General features: G+C 42.7%; 1 protein-coding gene across 1 annotated transcript in view; it reads right to left on the reverse strand.

Moving 5' to 3' along the window:
- DIP2C (DIP2 acetate--CoA ligase C (putative)) overlaps positions 1–12779 on the reverse strand; it is a 188779-nt gene that overhangs the window by 61851 nt on the left and 114149 nt on the right. Inside the window, exons 9-18 of the mRNA XM_078782009.1 lie at positions 12058–12168; positions 11836–11959; positions 11448–11557; positions 9449–9551; positions 8873–8937; positions 8352–8445; positions 7265–7384; positions 7063–7177; positions 5598–5773; positions 3104–3240 (exon numbers count right to left, since the gene is read on the reverse strand). Coding sequence (XP_078638135.1) covers positions 3104–3240; positions 5598–5773; positions 7063–7177; positions 7265–7384; positions 8352–8445; positions 8873–8937; positions 9449–9551; positions 11448–11557; positions 11836–11959; positions 12058–12168 — 1155 coding nt within the window. The remainder of the gene's footprint in view (positions 1–3103; positions 3241–5597; positions 5774–7062; positions 7178–7264; positions 7385–8351; positions 8446–8872; positions 8938–9448; positions 9552–11447; positions 11558–11835; positions 11960–12057; positions 12169–12779) is intronic.

Consider the following 12779-nt stretch of genomic DNA (forward strand, 5'->3'; position numbering starts at 1 on the left):
ATCACAGGTGGCGTGACAAAATGTACGGACAGGTACATTTGACGATTGGCTTCACAATCGGGTATATAAGGGTTGTTGCGTTCTGTATTAGTGGAAAACAACTGCTGCATGTCTACAAATGTTATTGCCGCTTCCTCTGGAGATGGTCCGTCAACTCGACAATGCTGTTTGTCATGGAGTGGTGGCTTTACGAAATTCCGGCATGAAACAGTGTGCTATTGCTCGGCAGTATGGCATTATTTAAGGTCAGGTGTCAAAGATCCCGAAACGAAATGCTCAGAGGGGTGTCCCTCCTCCAATATCGAGGCCAGGACGTCCCCACAGAACCACAAGGAGGGATGATCGCCAGCTGCACCGGTTAGTCCGCAATGGCCGTACCAAGTCAGCTAATCGGCTTAGGGCTGAGTGGCAGCAACTGACAAATGTGCCTGTATCCAGAAGGCTAGTCAACCAACGACTGGTTCAAGCAGGCTATCGCGCCAGGCATCCCCTGAGAAAGCCACCCCTGACAAGACAACACCGCCAGCGCCGATTGCAGTGGGCCAGAGAGCACCGTCAATGGCAGCCAGGACACTGGAATCACGTGATCTTCAGTGACGAGTCTTGATTTCTGGTCTATTGTCAAGATGGCCATGTCCGAGTGCGCAGACAAGTGCATGAAGCCTACAACGAAGATTGTATAGTGCCAAGAGTCCAAGCTGGAGGTGGTGGGGTGACCGTTTGGGCTGCTTTTCATGCAGGGGGCAAAACTGACCTGGTTGTTCTGAATGGAAACCTGAACCAGTTCAAGTACAGGGCCATTCTGGAAGAAACATTGCTTCCATTTGCTCGTGTAGCCTTTCGAGGAAACTTTGTCTTCCAAGATGACAATGCATGGTCTCATCGTGCTCGCATGATCCAAAACTTTCTTGCTGACCATGGTGTAGGGTATATGGAGTGGCCTGCCATGTCCCCGGATATGAATCCGATAGAGAACTTGTGGGCAGAATGAACGCGTCAAATCGACCACTTGGACCAGCAGCCGACCTCTGTGCGTGAATTGCAGCAAGCTATTGTCACTGCATGGCAAGCGATTCCTGTCCAAACCTTGGCAAATCTCGTGAACAGCATGCCTCAACGTGTACGTGCTCTCCTGAATGCTCGTGGGGGTTACACGACGTACTGAACTGTAATTTTACTATCCGTAATCCCAGTTGTAATTTAACTTTTGTTTTTGTTTAAAAAAAAATTGGCTAATGTGCAAAATAAATAAATACTTCTGGAAAACGTACAGAAGTTTAACACAGTACTGTCCGTGAATTGAGTTCAATATCAGTTTACATCACTTTCAAGGATCAATTTATTTGCTTCGAAATGTCCAATGTGGTTTTTGTTTCTTTTAAAGGTCACATTAACAAAATCTAGAATAATTTCAACATAATTCCAATGAACTTTTGGTTCTAAGTCAACTTGAAAAGTAAGTTCACCCCCACAAAAAATATATATACCATATTAAATGCCAAGTCTGTACATATGCTATAGCACTCACCCATTAGTTTGGCTTTGCACACCACAAATGGCAGGGAACAACCAGAAGCAACACTTTAGCGAACTAGCATATCACAATCCAACAAAACACTGATGATAACGCCATGGGTATTGGCCAGGAGAACCAGTGATGATAAGCATGGAGGAGGTGGGGAGAATTCTGAACAAATTCTGATAACAACTGAGGACACAGTCTGAAAAAACACTGACAACTGGTAGGACATGGTCAGAAGAAACACTGATGACTGCTGGGGGGCACATTCCAAAGAAACACTGATGACTGCTGGGGGGCACATTCCAAAGAAACACTGATGACTGCTGGGGGGCACATTCCAAAGAAACACTGATGACTGCTGGGGGGCACATTCCAAAGAAACACCGATAACAGGTGGGCACAGTGCAAAGAAATACTGATGACAACTGGTATGGTACAGTTCAAAGGAATACAGATGACAACTGGTATGGTACAGTTCAAAGGAACACAGATGACAACTGGTGTGGTACAGTTCAAAGGAATACAGATAACAGCTGGTGTGGTACAGTTCAAAGGAATACAGATGACAACTGGTGTGGTACAGTTCAAAGGAACACAGATGACAACTGGTATGGTACAGTTCAAAGAAACACAGATGACAACTGGTGTGGTACAGTTTAAAGGAACAGTTCACAACTGGTGTGGTACAGTTCAAAGAAACACAGATGACAACTGGTGTGGTACAAATCAAAGGAACACAAAGGACAACTGGTGTGGTACAGTTTAAAGGAACAGTTCACAACTGGTGTGGTACAGTTCAAAGAAACACAGATGACAACTGGTATGGTACAGTTCAAAGGAACACAGATGACAACTGGTGTGGTACAGTTCAAAGGAACACAGATGACAACTGGTGTGGTACAGTTCAAAGGAACACAGATGACAACTGGTGTGGTACAGTTCAAAAGAAACACAGATGACAACTGGTGTGGTACAGTTTAAAGGAACAGTTCACAATTGGTGTGGTACAGTTCAAAGGAACACAGATGACAACTGGTGTGGTACAGTTCAAAGAAACACAGATGGCAACTGGTGTGGTACAGTTTTTTTTTTTTTTTTTTTTTTTCTGTATACTGAATCGAGGCTCGTGAAAGAGCTAACATTTATTTCACAAACAAATCAACCAGACAAACAAAATATATAAAAAGAGGGAGCGGAAGACAAGATGGGGAGAGAAGGGGAAGCACACAAACACAACATTTGAGAGCAGGGAGATGTGTGGGAGGGAGAGGACTTGGGGGGAGGAGGCGTGGGAAGGGGGGGTGGGGGGGTGGGAGAAGTATAAAACACAAGGACACCAAGGACTAAAGGACTACAGTTTAAAGGAACACAGATGACAACTGGTATGGTACAGTTCAAAGGAATACAGATGACAACTGGTGTGGTACAGTTCAAAGGAATACAGATGACAACTAGTGTGGTATAGCCACAAGAAGATGACAACAACAAGGTAAGGCACAGTGTCGTTATTTAAAGCCACTGTTTTCCCATCAATCCTGCATTTCCTGTATTTAAAATGGCAAACCAAATCATATCCATTACCTCAAAAATTTGCTTTGTAAGACTCGGCAAGCCGTAGTAAGAGGAGCCGGTGCTGCTGGAGTTGATGCAAAGCTCGCCAACTTCGTCCACACGGCACAGCTTTGGTGGGCCTTCAATTTTCACGACGCAGACCATCACTGCAACAAGGTAATATCGGTGACTGTTAGTGTGTGCTGTCTTTCATGGCTCTCTGATTACTTCCTGGTCAACTACATCAACATTCCATTAACTGACAGCATACACCTGCAAGGAGACGTATGGTGTCCTTTCTTTCTGTGAGGCTGCTCTTTTTCTACACATAATATGGAAACTTAGTCTTTGTAAGACTAGATTCGAATGAAGACAAAATATTCTAAACCAAATGGTGAGACAGGTATGCTTGTGATGAAATATGTTGTATTGTCTCGAGCTGAGTGGAGAGACTATCCGCGTGAAGGGATGACATTGAGGGAGCTTATATAGACTGTGTCCATTCGGTGCGCTAGTGGTGGCATACTGTATCCCAGCGCTGTGGACTACTGAGATTTAACAGGTACGTAAAGACTTGCTTGCAAGGAACTAGAAAGAGATATATGCTTTGATTGCCTTTTTATGGAACTAATAAAGTGTATTATTGTGTTGTAGGAATGGTATGAGAAATAGTTCAATAAAGCCTCAATTATTGCAAGAGGTCTGAGTTTGATTCCACAACAATGCTAACCTCTTGCTTTTAAGAAAAGCTGATGTCAGAAATGTTGCTTCACCTGTGTTTCATGGTGGTTAGCATACCTCTATCAAAATCTGATTGAGAAAATGAATTCTCCGTTTTTTATGTGCATATGCAATTGGGCACTGTTTCCTTGGCCAAATTAGAAATTACCTGGATAAGCACAGGAACTAAAGGTGGGAATGACCCACAAAACGTCCTGATGGCAAAAACTTCTGATTGTAATAACTAGCAATGGTACCTGCCCTATGGGCAGGGCTTCAATTGGGAAGCCGAAATGAAAAGGCAAAATATCAGAAATTGAAGGCAGAAAATTTTTATTTTAAACGATTCATATAAACATCCGTCAAATCATATCACACGTAAATCATCAAAATCAAAACAGTATCTTTAGAATTTCAATAAAAGCCACATCACTGTTCATATCGGTAAATATTATTCCATCGTGTTTCAAATCGTGATATCAACTGCACACTTTTCTTTAGGGAAAAGAACACAGATGATTTTGTACCTCTTCTTCAGCTTAGAACTTCAGAATAGACGACATTGCTGATAAAAGTTCCTTTTCTCGAATTGCACGAATATGTGAATTGTGATTGCGTTTCATTGTGATGTTTGTGCGGCGACGGGCGGTGTGTACAAAGGGCAGGGAATTAATCAACGCGAGCTGATGACTCGCGCTTACTGGGAATTCCTCGTTCGTGGGACACTGTCTCAAGCCCCAGTCCCCATCACAGATGGGGCTCAGCGGTTTACCCGAGCCTGACGGCGAAGGGCAAGGTACACGCTGGCACGTCCAGTGTAGCGTGCGTGCGGCCCCGGACATCGAAGGGCATTAAACGTTCATTAAACATTAAACGTTCATTAAACATTCATTAAAGGATTATGAAACGAAAAACATTACGAAATTACGTTCACACCATCACGTCAAACACTACCGTGAACACATACATCGTCACAACATCGTCACAATGAGAACATCGTCACAATGAACGTTATGCGAACGCGAATGTTATGCGGGAGTCCAGACCTGAGAATGCTGGAGACCAAAGCTGAAATTGGGAAAACAAAATAGCCTATTTTACTCCCAGGGGTCCCAGGATTACCCACCCAAAATATATTTGCGATTGGTTCAGCAGTTTTTACGGTACCTTCAAACAGACAGACGGACATTTGGTGAATTATAGTAAGATGGCCATGTGATCTGCAAAACCAAGGCGATCAACAAGATAAACAACAAGGTAAGATTAATGTACTGATAATGGAGTGCTGGGGTGAAGACAAACAATGAAAGTTAGCAAAGAAAACACTGGGTGAGATGACAGTGGTCACAATCTGGAGGGAAGATTGACATTAAGCAGAAACAGAGGTGACTCCACACCTTGTCAAAAAACCAAGGGGATTAAATAAAAATAAATTTTTTAAAAGAAGAGTCAAATGTAAAATGTTGGTCTGTTTTTCTCTCACGAGTGAGACCCTACCCCCCCCCCCCCTCCCCAACCCCCCTTCACCCCATCTTTTGCATACGTATAAGCTGATACCTCCAGTATCCTCAATTTTAAGAATGTACTCTTTGCATAGTCATACATCTTCAATATTCTGAATTTCACTTCTTCAAAGGAGACAAGATAAATAAAGTTGAAGTTGAAGCAAGCACCGTAGTTATCGGTTCAAGATATGTCCATTTTTTAACAATCTGTACTTGCACACAAACAAAGCAGATGCAATTGCTGCAGAAGAAGCTGGCAATGAGGTACACTCGGTTCAAGTTTTAAAAAGTAGTCTTACCCCCAGGCATTATGCACCCACTATCTTGCAAAACCAACAGAGACTGTTTGCTCTGCCCGCCCTGAACTGTGCCATCTGAGGCCACTGCTGCTTGGATCACACCATGGCTGAGCTCAAACATGGATAGGGAAGTTCGCCCAGTGGGCAAGTGGGTCCCTCCAGGCTCAGACAGAGGCCTGAGAGAGTGCGAAGGGAGGGAATAAAGGAAAGGGATCGAAGAAATCAAACAGATCATTTTATATTTTACCAGAAACAAGTGAGTTTCAAATATTAATCACAAGCATTAAGTATTACCAAATTTAACATTTGAAATCTCATTATGTTTTTTTATCATGGAACAAGAGGATAAATGAATAATCCTCGTGCCAATACGGCCTGCTCACATTAAAGTCCCATACATCTTGGGTCGGTGGGGAAGGAAGTCTGTTACTATTCTCATGTATTCACAAGGTACACCTCTGTTACAGTCATTTTAACTATGGTAACCTCTTCGTAGTTCTTCACACTCCGGTGAAGACTTTTGGTGATGGAACATTCTTCTGGTATGCCCCTCAAGTGTGGTACTCTAATCACACAACCTCCTCACGGTGTATACATCTCTTAAATCCAATATTTTAAAATAAATTCTTCATTCTTATTTTTTGTACCTCTTCCTTCTGTCTAAAGCCCTTTCAAATTTAACTCCTTTCCTCCCCGTGTACGTCCATCCCGTTGCCCTGCCCTTTGGTAGTTGTGAACCTCCTGGCCTTTCTTGTTTTGCTCCTCCATCAGCATAAATCCTTGTATAAATATAAAAGCAGTGTAAGTAATTGATTATGAGTTTTATCATGACAGTAAAAAATAGCTAACAATGTTTAGGAAACGCAATCATTGTGACAGGATCACGAGAATGAAAAACATGGCCAAGACAGATTTTATAGCCGTGCTACCGATACAGAACAAGATTTCAAACAAACATGAACGGTACAGGCCTCTGAAAAGGTTTTGATTGTCATTGGTTTTCCTCTTTCTTGCTATATGTAATTTAAATCAGCAAAACCTACAGATGTTTATATTTAGGAGGGATGTGAACTTAACTAGGAGAGAGAAAGCGAATCATAGACACAGCAGGTTTCATAGTTGGATTTAAAAATCAAGTAATCAATTTGGGATTAAACTTTGAATTCATCCCGGTCAGTCAAAGATGGGAATTTGTGCCAATCAACCATTTTGGTAAATATCAAGCCAATCCTTCGATTTTGGTGAATCCAAATAGGATGATTTGAATTCAGGGGACTGGGATGGGGGAGGGAGGTCAGAGGGAAGGGGGTAATTCATGACAGTCAACATAATTACACAAAAGACAGAATTTTAAAATGCGCTATTTTACTTGGAGCAAAAAATGTTGGCATTTTCAATACTTTTTCAATATATTAAGAAACATTTTTTTATTGCCAGACTGGAGTGAACTGTGCTCCATGCATACCGACGAATAGAGAGAGTCAGAGTTTCTGGTGAGCTTGCACATGGACAAATGGCTTCGGCTTTAAGTCCTTTGCTGTGGAAAGTCTTCAAAAAGGCATCACACGCAGCAAGTGACCCTGGGGAAATAAACAGAGTGCTGCTTTGCAAATGCATGAGAGCTGCGTCGACCAAAGAACTCTGACTGCGAGTGTGCGCACACTTACATGGACAGGCTCCATCAGCCACGACCAGCATTCGGAGGGTTCCCAGGGCCAGATCTTTCTGCTCTTTGAAGGAAGTCACGGACCATCGTAGCTCTTGAGACTTTGCGATGGCCATGGTTGCTGCAAGGGAGTAATACGCACGCAATCTGTTATGGGTCTTACAATCATACACTCTTTGATTCCTTGTAAGGTTTTCTTAGCAGAATATATCATCAAACATAGTAGAATATGTTGCAAACACCAAGGGGCAAGGATTACACAAACATTTCAAAATCAAAGGAAGATGCAACTTGGCCCATCACATCTGTGCTCTACCCAAGGCTAGCAGGATAGCCTAGAGGTATGCACACTCAACCATGAACTGTCGTCTAGCTGGGTTCGAATCCTGACAGCTAGAAACTGTCATCCTGGTGTTTCGCAGGCAGGGTGAGGTATCAATGTGTGTGACATCCTTCAGATGGATGTTAAACAGATAATCCCACAGTAGTTCTACAGTAGGCATATACAAACATCTACAAGCAGTAGTTGGTGGATGTCAAAGATCTCACCGTGTACTTTGAGAAGAGTAGACGAGTTATCTCTGGCACCCTGAATAAATTAAAAGCCCCACAATAATTAAACAAGGGTGGGAGTAATGGGGGCCATAAAAGTAGTAATTGTAGTAATAGCAGTAGTAGTAGTAGTCGTAGTAGTAGTAGTAGTAGTAGTAGTAGTAGTAGTAGTAGTAGTAGTAGTAGTAGTAGTAGTAGTAGTAGTAGTAGTAGTGGATCTTTGCCCTATCCACATGGCATATTCTAACTCTAATTGAATACAGCACGCTCACAATCCAACACATTTTAATAATATTCAACCTCACCAGGGGTCAGAATCAGGAAGCCACCAATTGTGTTATCCTGCCATAACTACAGTTACAACTACACCAGATATCATAGCCCATGGAGTGACGGTCTTTAGCAATCTTGAAACAACTAACTCCTGCCAGAGATTTAGAGAAAGACAGTAACATTTTAACAAGTCTGAAACTGATAGTATGCTGGGGGCACTGTCTTTGCTCATGAACACGCTGTCCTTTGCAGAGTGAGCTTACCTTTGTACGAATGTATTTTCTGTATCCAGTAGAGGGAGTTGACTTTCATGACGGCATATGGAATACATACAATATGCATCATATTCATGATTCCCTGGAGAGGGGGAGGGAGAAGGAGTGGGGGAGAGAAGGAGTGGGGGGGAGAGAGAGAGAGAGAGAGAGAGAGAGAGAGAGAGAGATTGGACCAGTTGGTAAAAAAGAGTTTATGCCACCATGTCAAAGAGTCTCTTCATGTTTAAAGAATAGGCAAGCTGTCATATACAGGCAGGAAAATTCATTAAACCCATAAGGCTGACATTCCAAGTGAAAGTCCCTAGTTGTGTTATCACTCGAGTGAATAAAATAATTAAATTGCAATGAAGGAACCTTTTTGTTGAACAATACGGTGGCACTATAGTAAAACATTAGCTAACATCCAAAGTGATTTACCCTTTTATATCCAACCCTTACAATGAACCCTCAAAAGTCGCGGGCAAAGGTCACTAGGTCAGGTCTGGGTCACGTGCAGTGAAAGATCTCACCGTTAGCATGGCATGCCACAGGCCTGCACCCCTCTTGAAGTCAAGCACATTCACCAGAGTTTCACCTGAGAGGATAAACAATATGGTTTATTACAAAAACTCAAAAAAAAAACATTCAATAAAAATAAATGGAAAACAGGCAAAGACAAAATGAAAGGAAATTACAACCTTGCACACAAAACTGTGGAAATACTAATGGCTGCAGTTTATTTGCATTTTAACTGTGAATCAAGTGTTCAGTTTGTGCTCAAAAAACCAGCGATACAGATGCTCAAATTATATTATTTTCTTCCACCGGTGACCTATGTAACCGGGGACGCGAGGTGCATGCCCAGCATCTGGATCATCATACCTGGGTGTGATACGCTGGGCCAGAATGCTCAAAAGAAGAAGAAAAAAAATACAAGGAAAGATAAAAATGCACACGCATTGGATAGTCGGTGAATAAACAGCAAATGCTTACAATTTTCTTTTGCAAAAATGTCGTTTTACTCGTTTGTGACCAGGCCGTAGAATTGTGGTGTTATGGCATATTTGTACACATTCGGGGAGGGGAAAGCCTGAGGCTACATTTACCCTGGGTGTATCTGCAGCCCTGGGAGAGGGCGTGGCAGTGTGCGAGCATGGCCAAACGTGAGATTTCCACACCCAGAACGCTGCCGTCCTTGCTCGTCTTGTACTGTAGGTACGAGGCACATCGAGAGAGCATGTGTTCCTCAGTGCTGTTTGAAACCAAACCTTACAAAGTGATACAAAAACAGGTTTATCCACCAAAAAGCCTGTTATTGATCCTCCTCACATCATAGAGTGCATAAGGCTGCCAAGGCAGTTTCAATGGCTAGAGGGCACAATCTTGGATGAGTCACCTATTTAAACACAAGATCCTTGACTGGCTTATCCCCAGCAAGCTGGTACCCATTTTGCTGTGCTTGAAAGAATAACAAGGCCGAGTTGACCGGCATGATGTTATTTTGGCACAGCTGTGGTTTGAACCCAGAATCATAATGTCCTAAGCCAACTGTCTTAACTGTTACACCATCATTTATTGTTGTAGCAGGCATGTGCTACAACAACAAATGACAACTTGGCTCAAAAGCACTCACATACCTTCAGGGTCCTATTGTTACTAGTTAAGGACTCTTGCAAGTCAGAGTTGTAATATATAACTCCAGACACTTTGTCATAGTGCCATCAATCAAATCCACTAACTTCGCCCACTAATAGGAATGTGTGCAATCATTCACAAATATAAAAATATGTTTGTAACAAAGATTGCATTGAATACAGTCACTGTTTATACATTAACAAATCTTAAATGTGTAAAGCAACAATCTCATACATTCTCATCGTTCGCAAACTTTGAAGAAGTCTTCTTCTTCAGTATGTTGTGCAGCACCTGCAATGCCAACTTGCATCATTTCTGGGGGCATGACTAAACTGCCTCCATAGATTGGTGCAGGAATTTATAATTTGGACAGAAAGTGGGACACCGTGGCCTACTCATTTTTAAAACTACCTTGGGGTCTTTGGCGTCTACAAACAAATGCTAGCAGATGAGGCAGTCGCTCCAAAGGGCAGCACACTCATTGATGCAACAACCTGTCTGTAAAACCCTAGAGGATGGCAGATGTAGAGTTGACAATTTAACGCAGACTATGAATGAATGAATGAATGAATGATCGTTTTTCCATTGCTGCCCTTTTTTGATGGCCATTTTTCCCCGCTAGAGCGGGGGTTAGCCTTGCGGGCCCCATGACCTCATGGTTCCCTGTTTGAGGCAATGTTTTTATGGCCGGATGCCCTTCCTGACGCCAACCCTTGGTCACGCTCTTATGATGCGCAGGGATACGGTGTACCTATTCTAAATCGGGGTACACACCGGGATTATTCATCCCAGCAAGCTGGTACTCAATTAGCCGACCTCGGAAGGATGACAGGCTGAGTCAACCCCCCTGGCATTAATTCAGCGATCGATCAGGATTCGAACCCAGGATCCTAGGATCCCAAGCCTGCACCCTAGCCGCTAGCCCAACACCAGGGTAATTTAACGCATAGACATCCGAAAATCGAGAACGTTACATTTTAGCTGTCCTGTCAGGCCCATAAAGGGTTAGCGTAAAGCCAGATGATTCAAGATCCAAAATAACGAAATATATCTATCAATTATTAAATATAATATTTAAGCCAACAATATAATTACATAATTAATATAATTAGTTAAAAAACCAACAATATATAACATTTAAGCCACATGCAATAAAGCAATGTCATAACTATCATTTGGTTACTTGGAAATCAAAGTCACGAAAGCTTATTAAAGCAAATGGGCTAAAAATTGTCACCGTCACATTTGTTGATGCAAGTTGCCAGCTTGCCAATTTGCAAATCAGACGAGTCAGGTTAATAACATAATGCTGAATTTCAAAATACGGAATTACGAAAGACCCATGATGTTTATGACAAAGACCTTGGGGTGTAGGGTTTGGGATATTCTTATAGTTTCACCACAAACCAAAGGTCACTGATTAGCACAAACATGGAAATTGGTGGAGCACAAAGGAAGTTATTACCGTACCTCAATATAGGCCGTTTCATTGTTCGCATCTGGTAGGCGTGGTGACCAGTCCTTTGGGGGTTTGGCCACAATCTTAGAGTCTGTTGTTACCCAAAACACTTTCGGCCAACCTATCGCCAATAAGGGTAGGCACAATAAAAAAACAATCACATGATACATGGTGCAAGAGGCTGCATTATAACCACGTTATGTCGCCTAACCACTACCACATACACCAGCTCTTCATTCCCCCAAGTAGTGGATATCATTGTGCGACCACTTTATGTCCAGGGCAGCCACAAGGAGCAAGACAATAGTACGCATGACTTCCTATGGTGCAAGTTGATTACAGAATGAACAATTTGTACTTCCTATGCTTCCAGTTGATTACAGAATGGACAACTTGTACCTTTTAACTCGACAGTCTCCCCCGAAGGGGTCTTTAGCAGGCACTTTTGGCACAATTCACTCGTCAGGGCAACAGTAACATTGCAGCTCCGCAGCAGAAAGCCGATCTGCTGGCTGCCAGCATCCTGGAGAAACAATTAAAGCAGAACAAAAAATACACTCTCGAGGCTAAGGCAACCACCATGAGTAGATTATGTGGGTGTCCAGAGCAGAGTGGTCATACCGCATTAGGGCGGGGAACCTCCACAGGAACAGGAATCAGGCCTGAGAAGAGGCAGGCATAGAAAGCCACCGCGAAGGTCGTCGGCTCACTATTTGAATATACCAGAGCCACCTGCATGACAGTCATGGAGCACACAGAGTGGTGTTGGGACAGTGACAGACAATGAAAGCATTCATTTGTAAGAATTACCCAAATCAACCTACAAGGGAAGAAGCAGGGAGGTGGCCAGTCAAAAGGTTTTTTTCCCTGCCCATGAAGCAAAACTTTGCATTGATGTTTGTCTCATTTTCAGTTGTTCCCAGGCAATACAACTCGTTTTTCCCAGCGGTTGTCGAGTTACTTGATGCCTTTGGAAATTAGATCGAGTGTTCAGATCTGAAAGTTTTTGAAAAGGAAGCAAACCATTTGCCTCCCCATTGGTGTGATTAACTTCACTCTGATGAAGGGTTAACACCTGAAACATCAGCTTCTCCTTGCTGCCCATGGTGATGAGCAGATCTCAAAAACATCCTGTTGATTTCATCCATCATTCTCCCTGTCTGCTAATGCAGATCGACGTGTACCTTCACTGGCAACACATACTATTCATTCTAACTGCCACCCATCCCCCTCACCTCATATTAATGGAAGTACTGCCACATCCTCAAAGCCATATTTGAAGTAAATAAAAAATAAGTAAACAAACAAGAAAGGTGTCATGCATAGCACAATACTGGCGAAAT

The sequence above is a fragment of the Myxine glutinosa genome, chromosome 7, assembly GCF_964187855.1.
Source record: "Myxine glutinosa chromosome 7, kmMyxGlut1.1, whole genome shotgun sequence".
In the NCBI taxonomy this organism is placed as follows: domain Eukaryota; kingdom Metazoa; phylum Chordata; class Myxini; order Myxiniformes; family Myxinidae; genus Myxine; species Myxine glutinosa.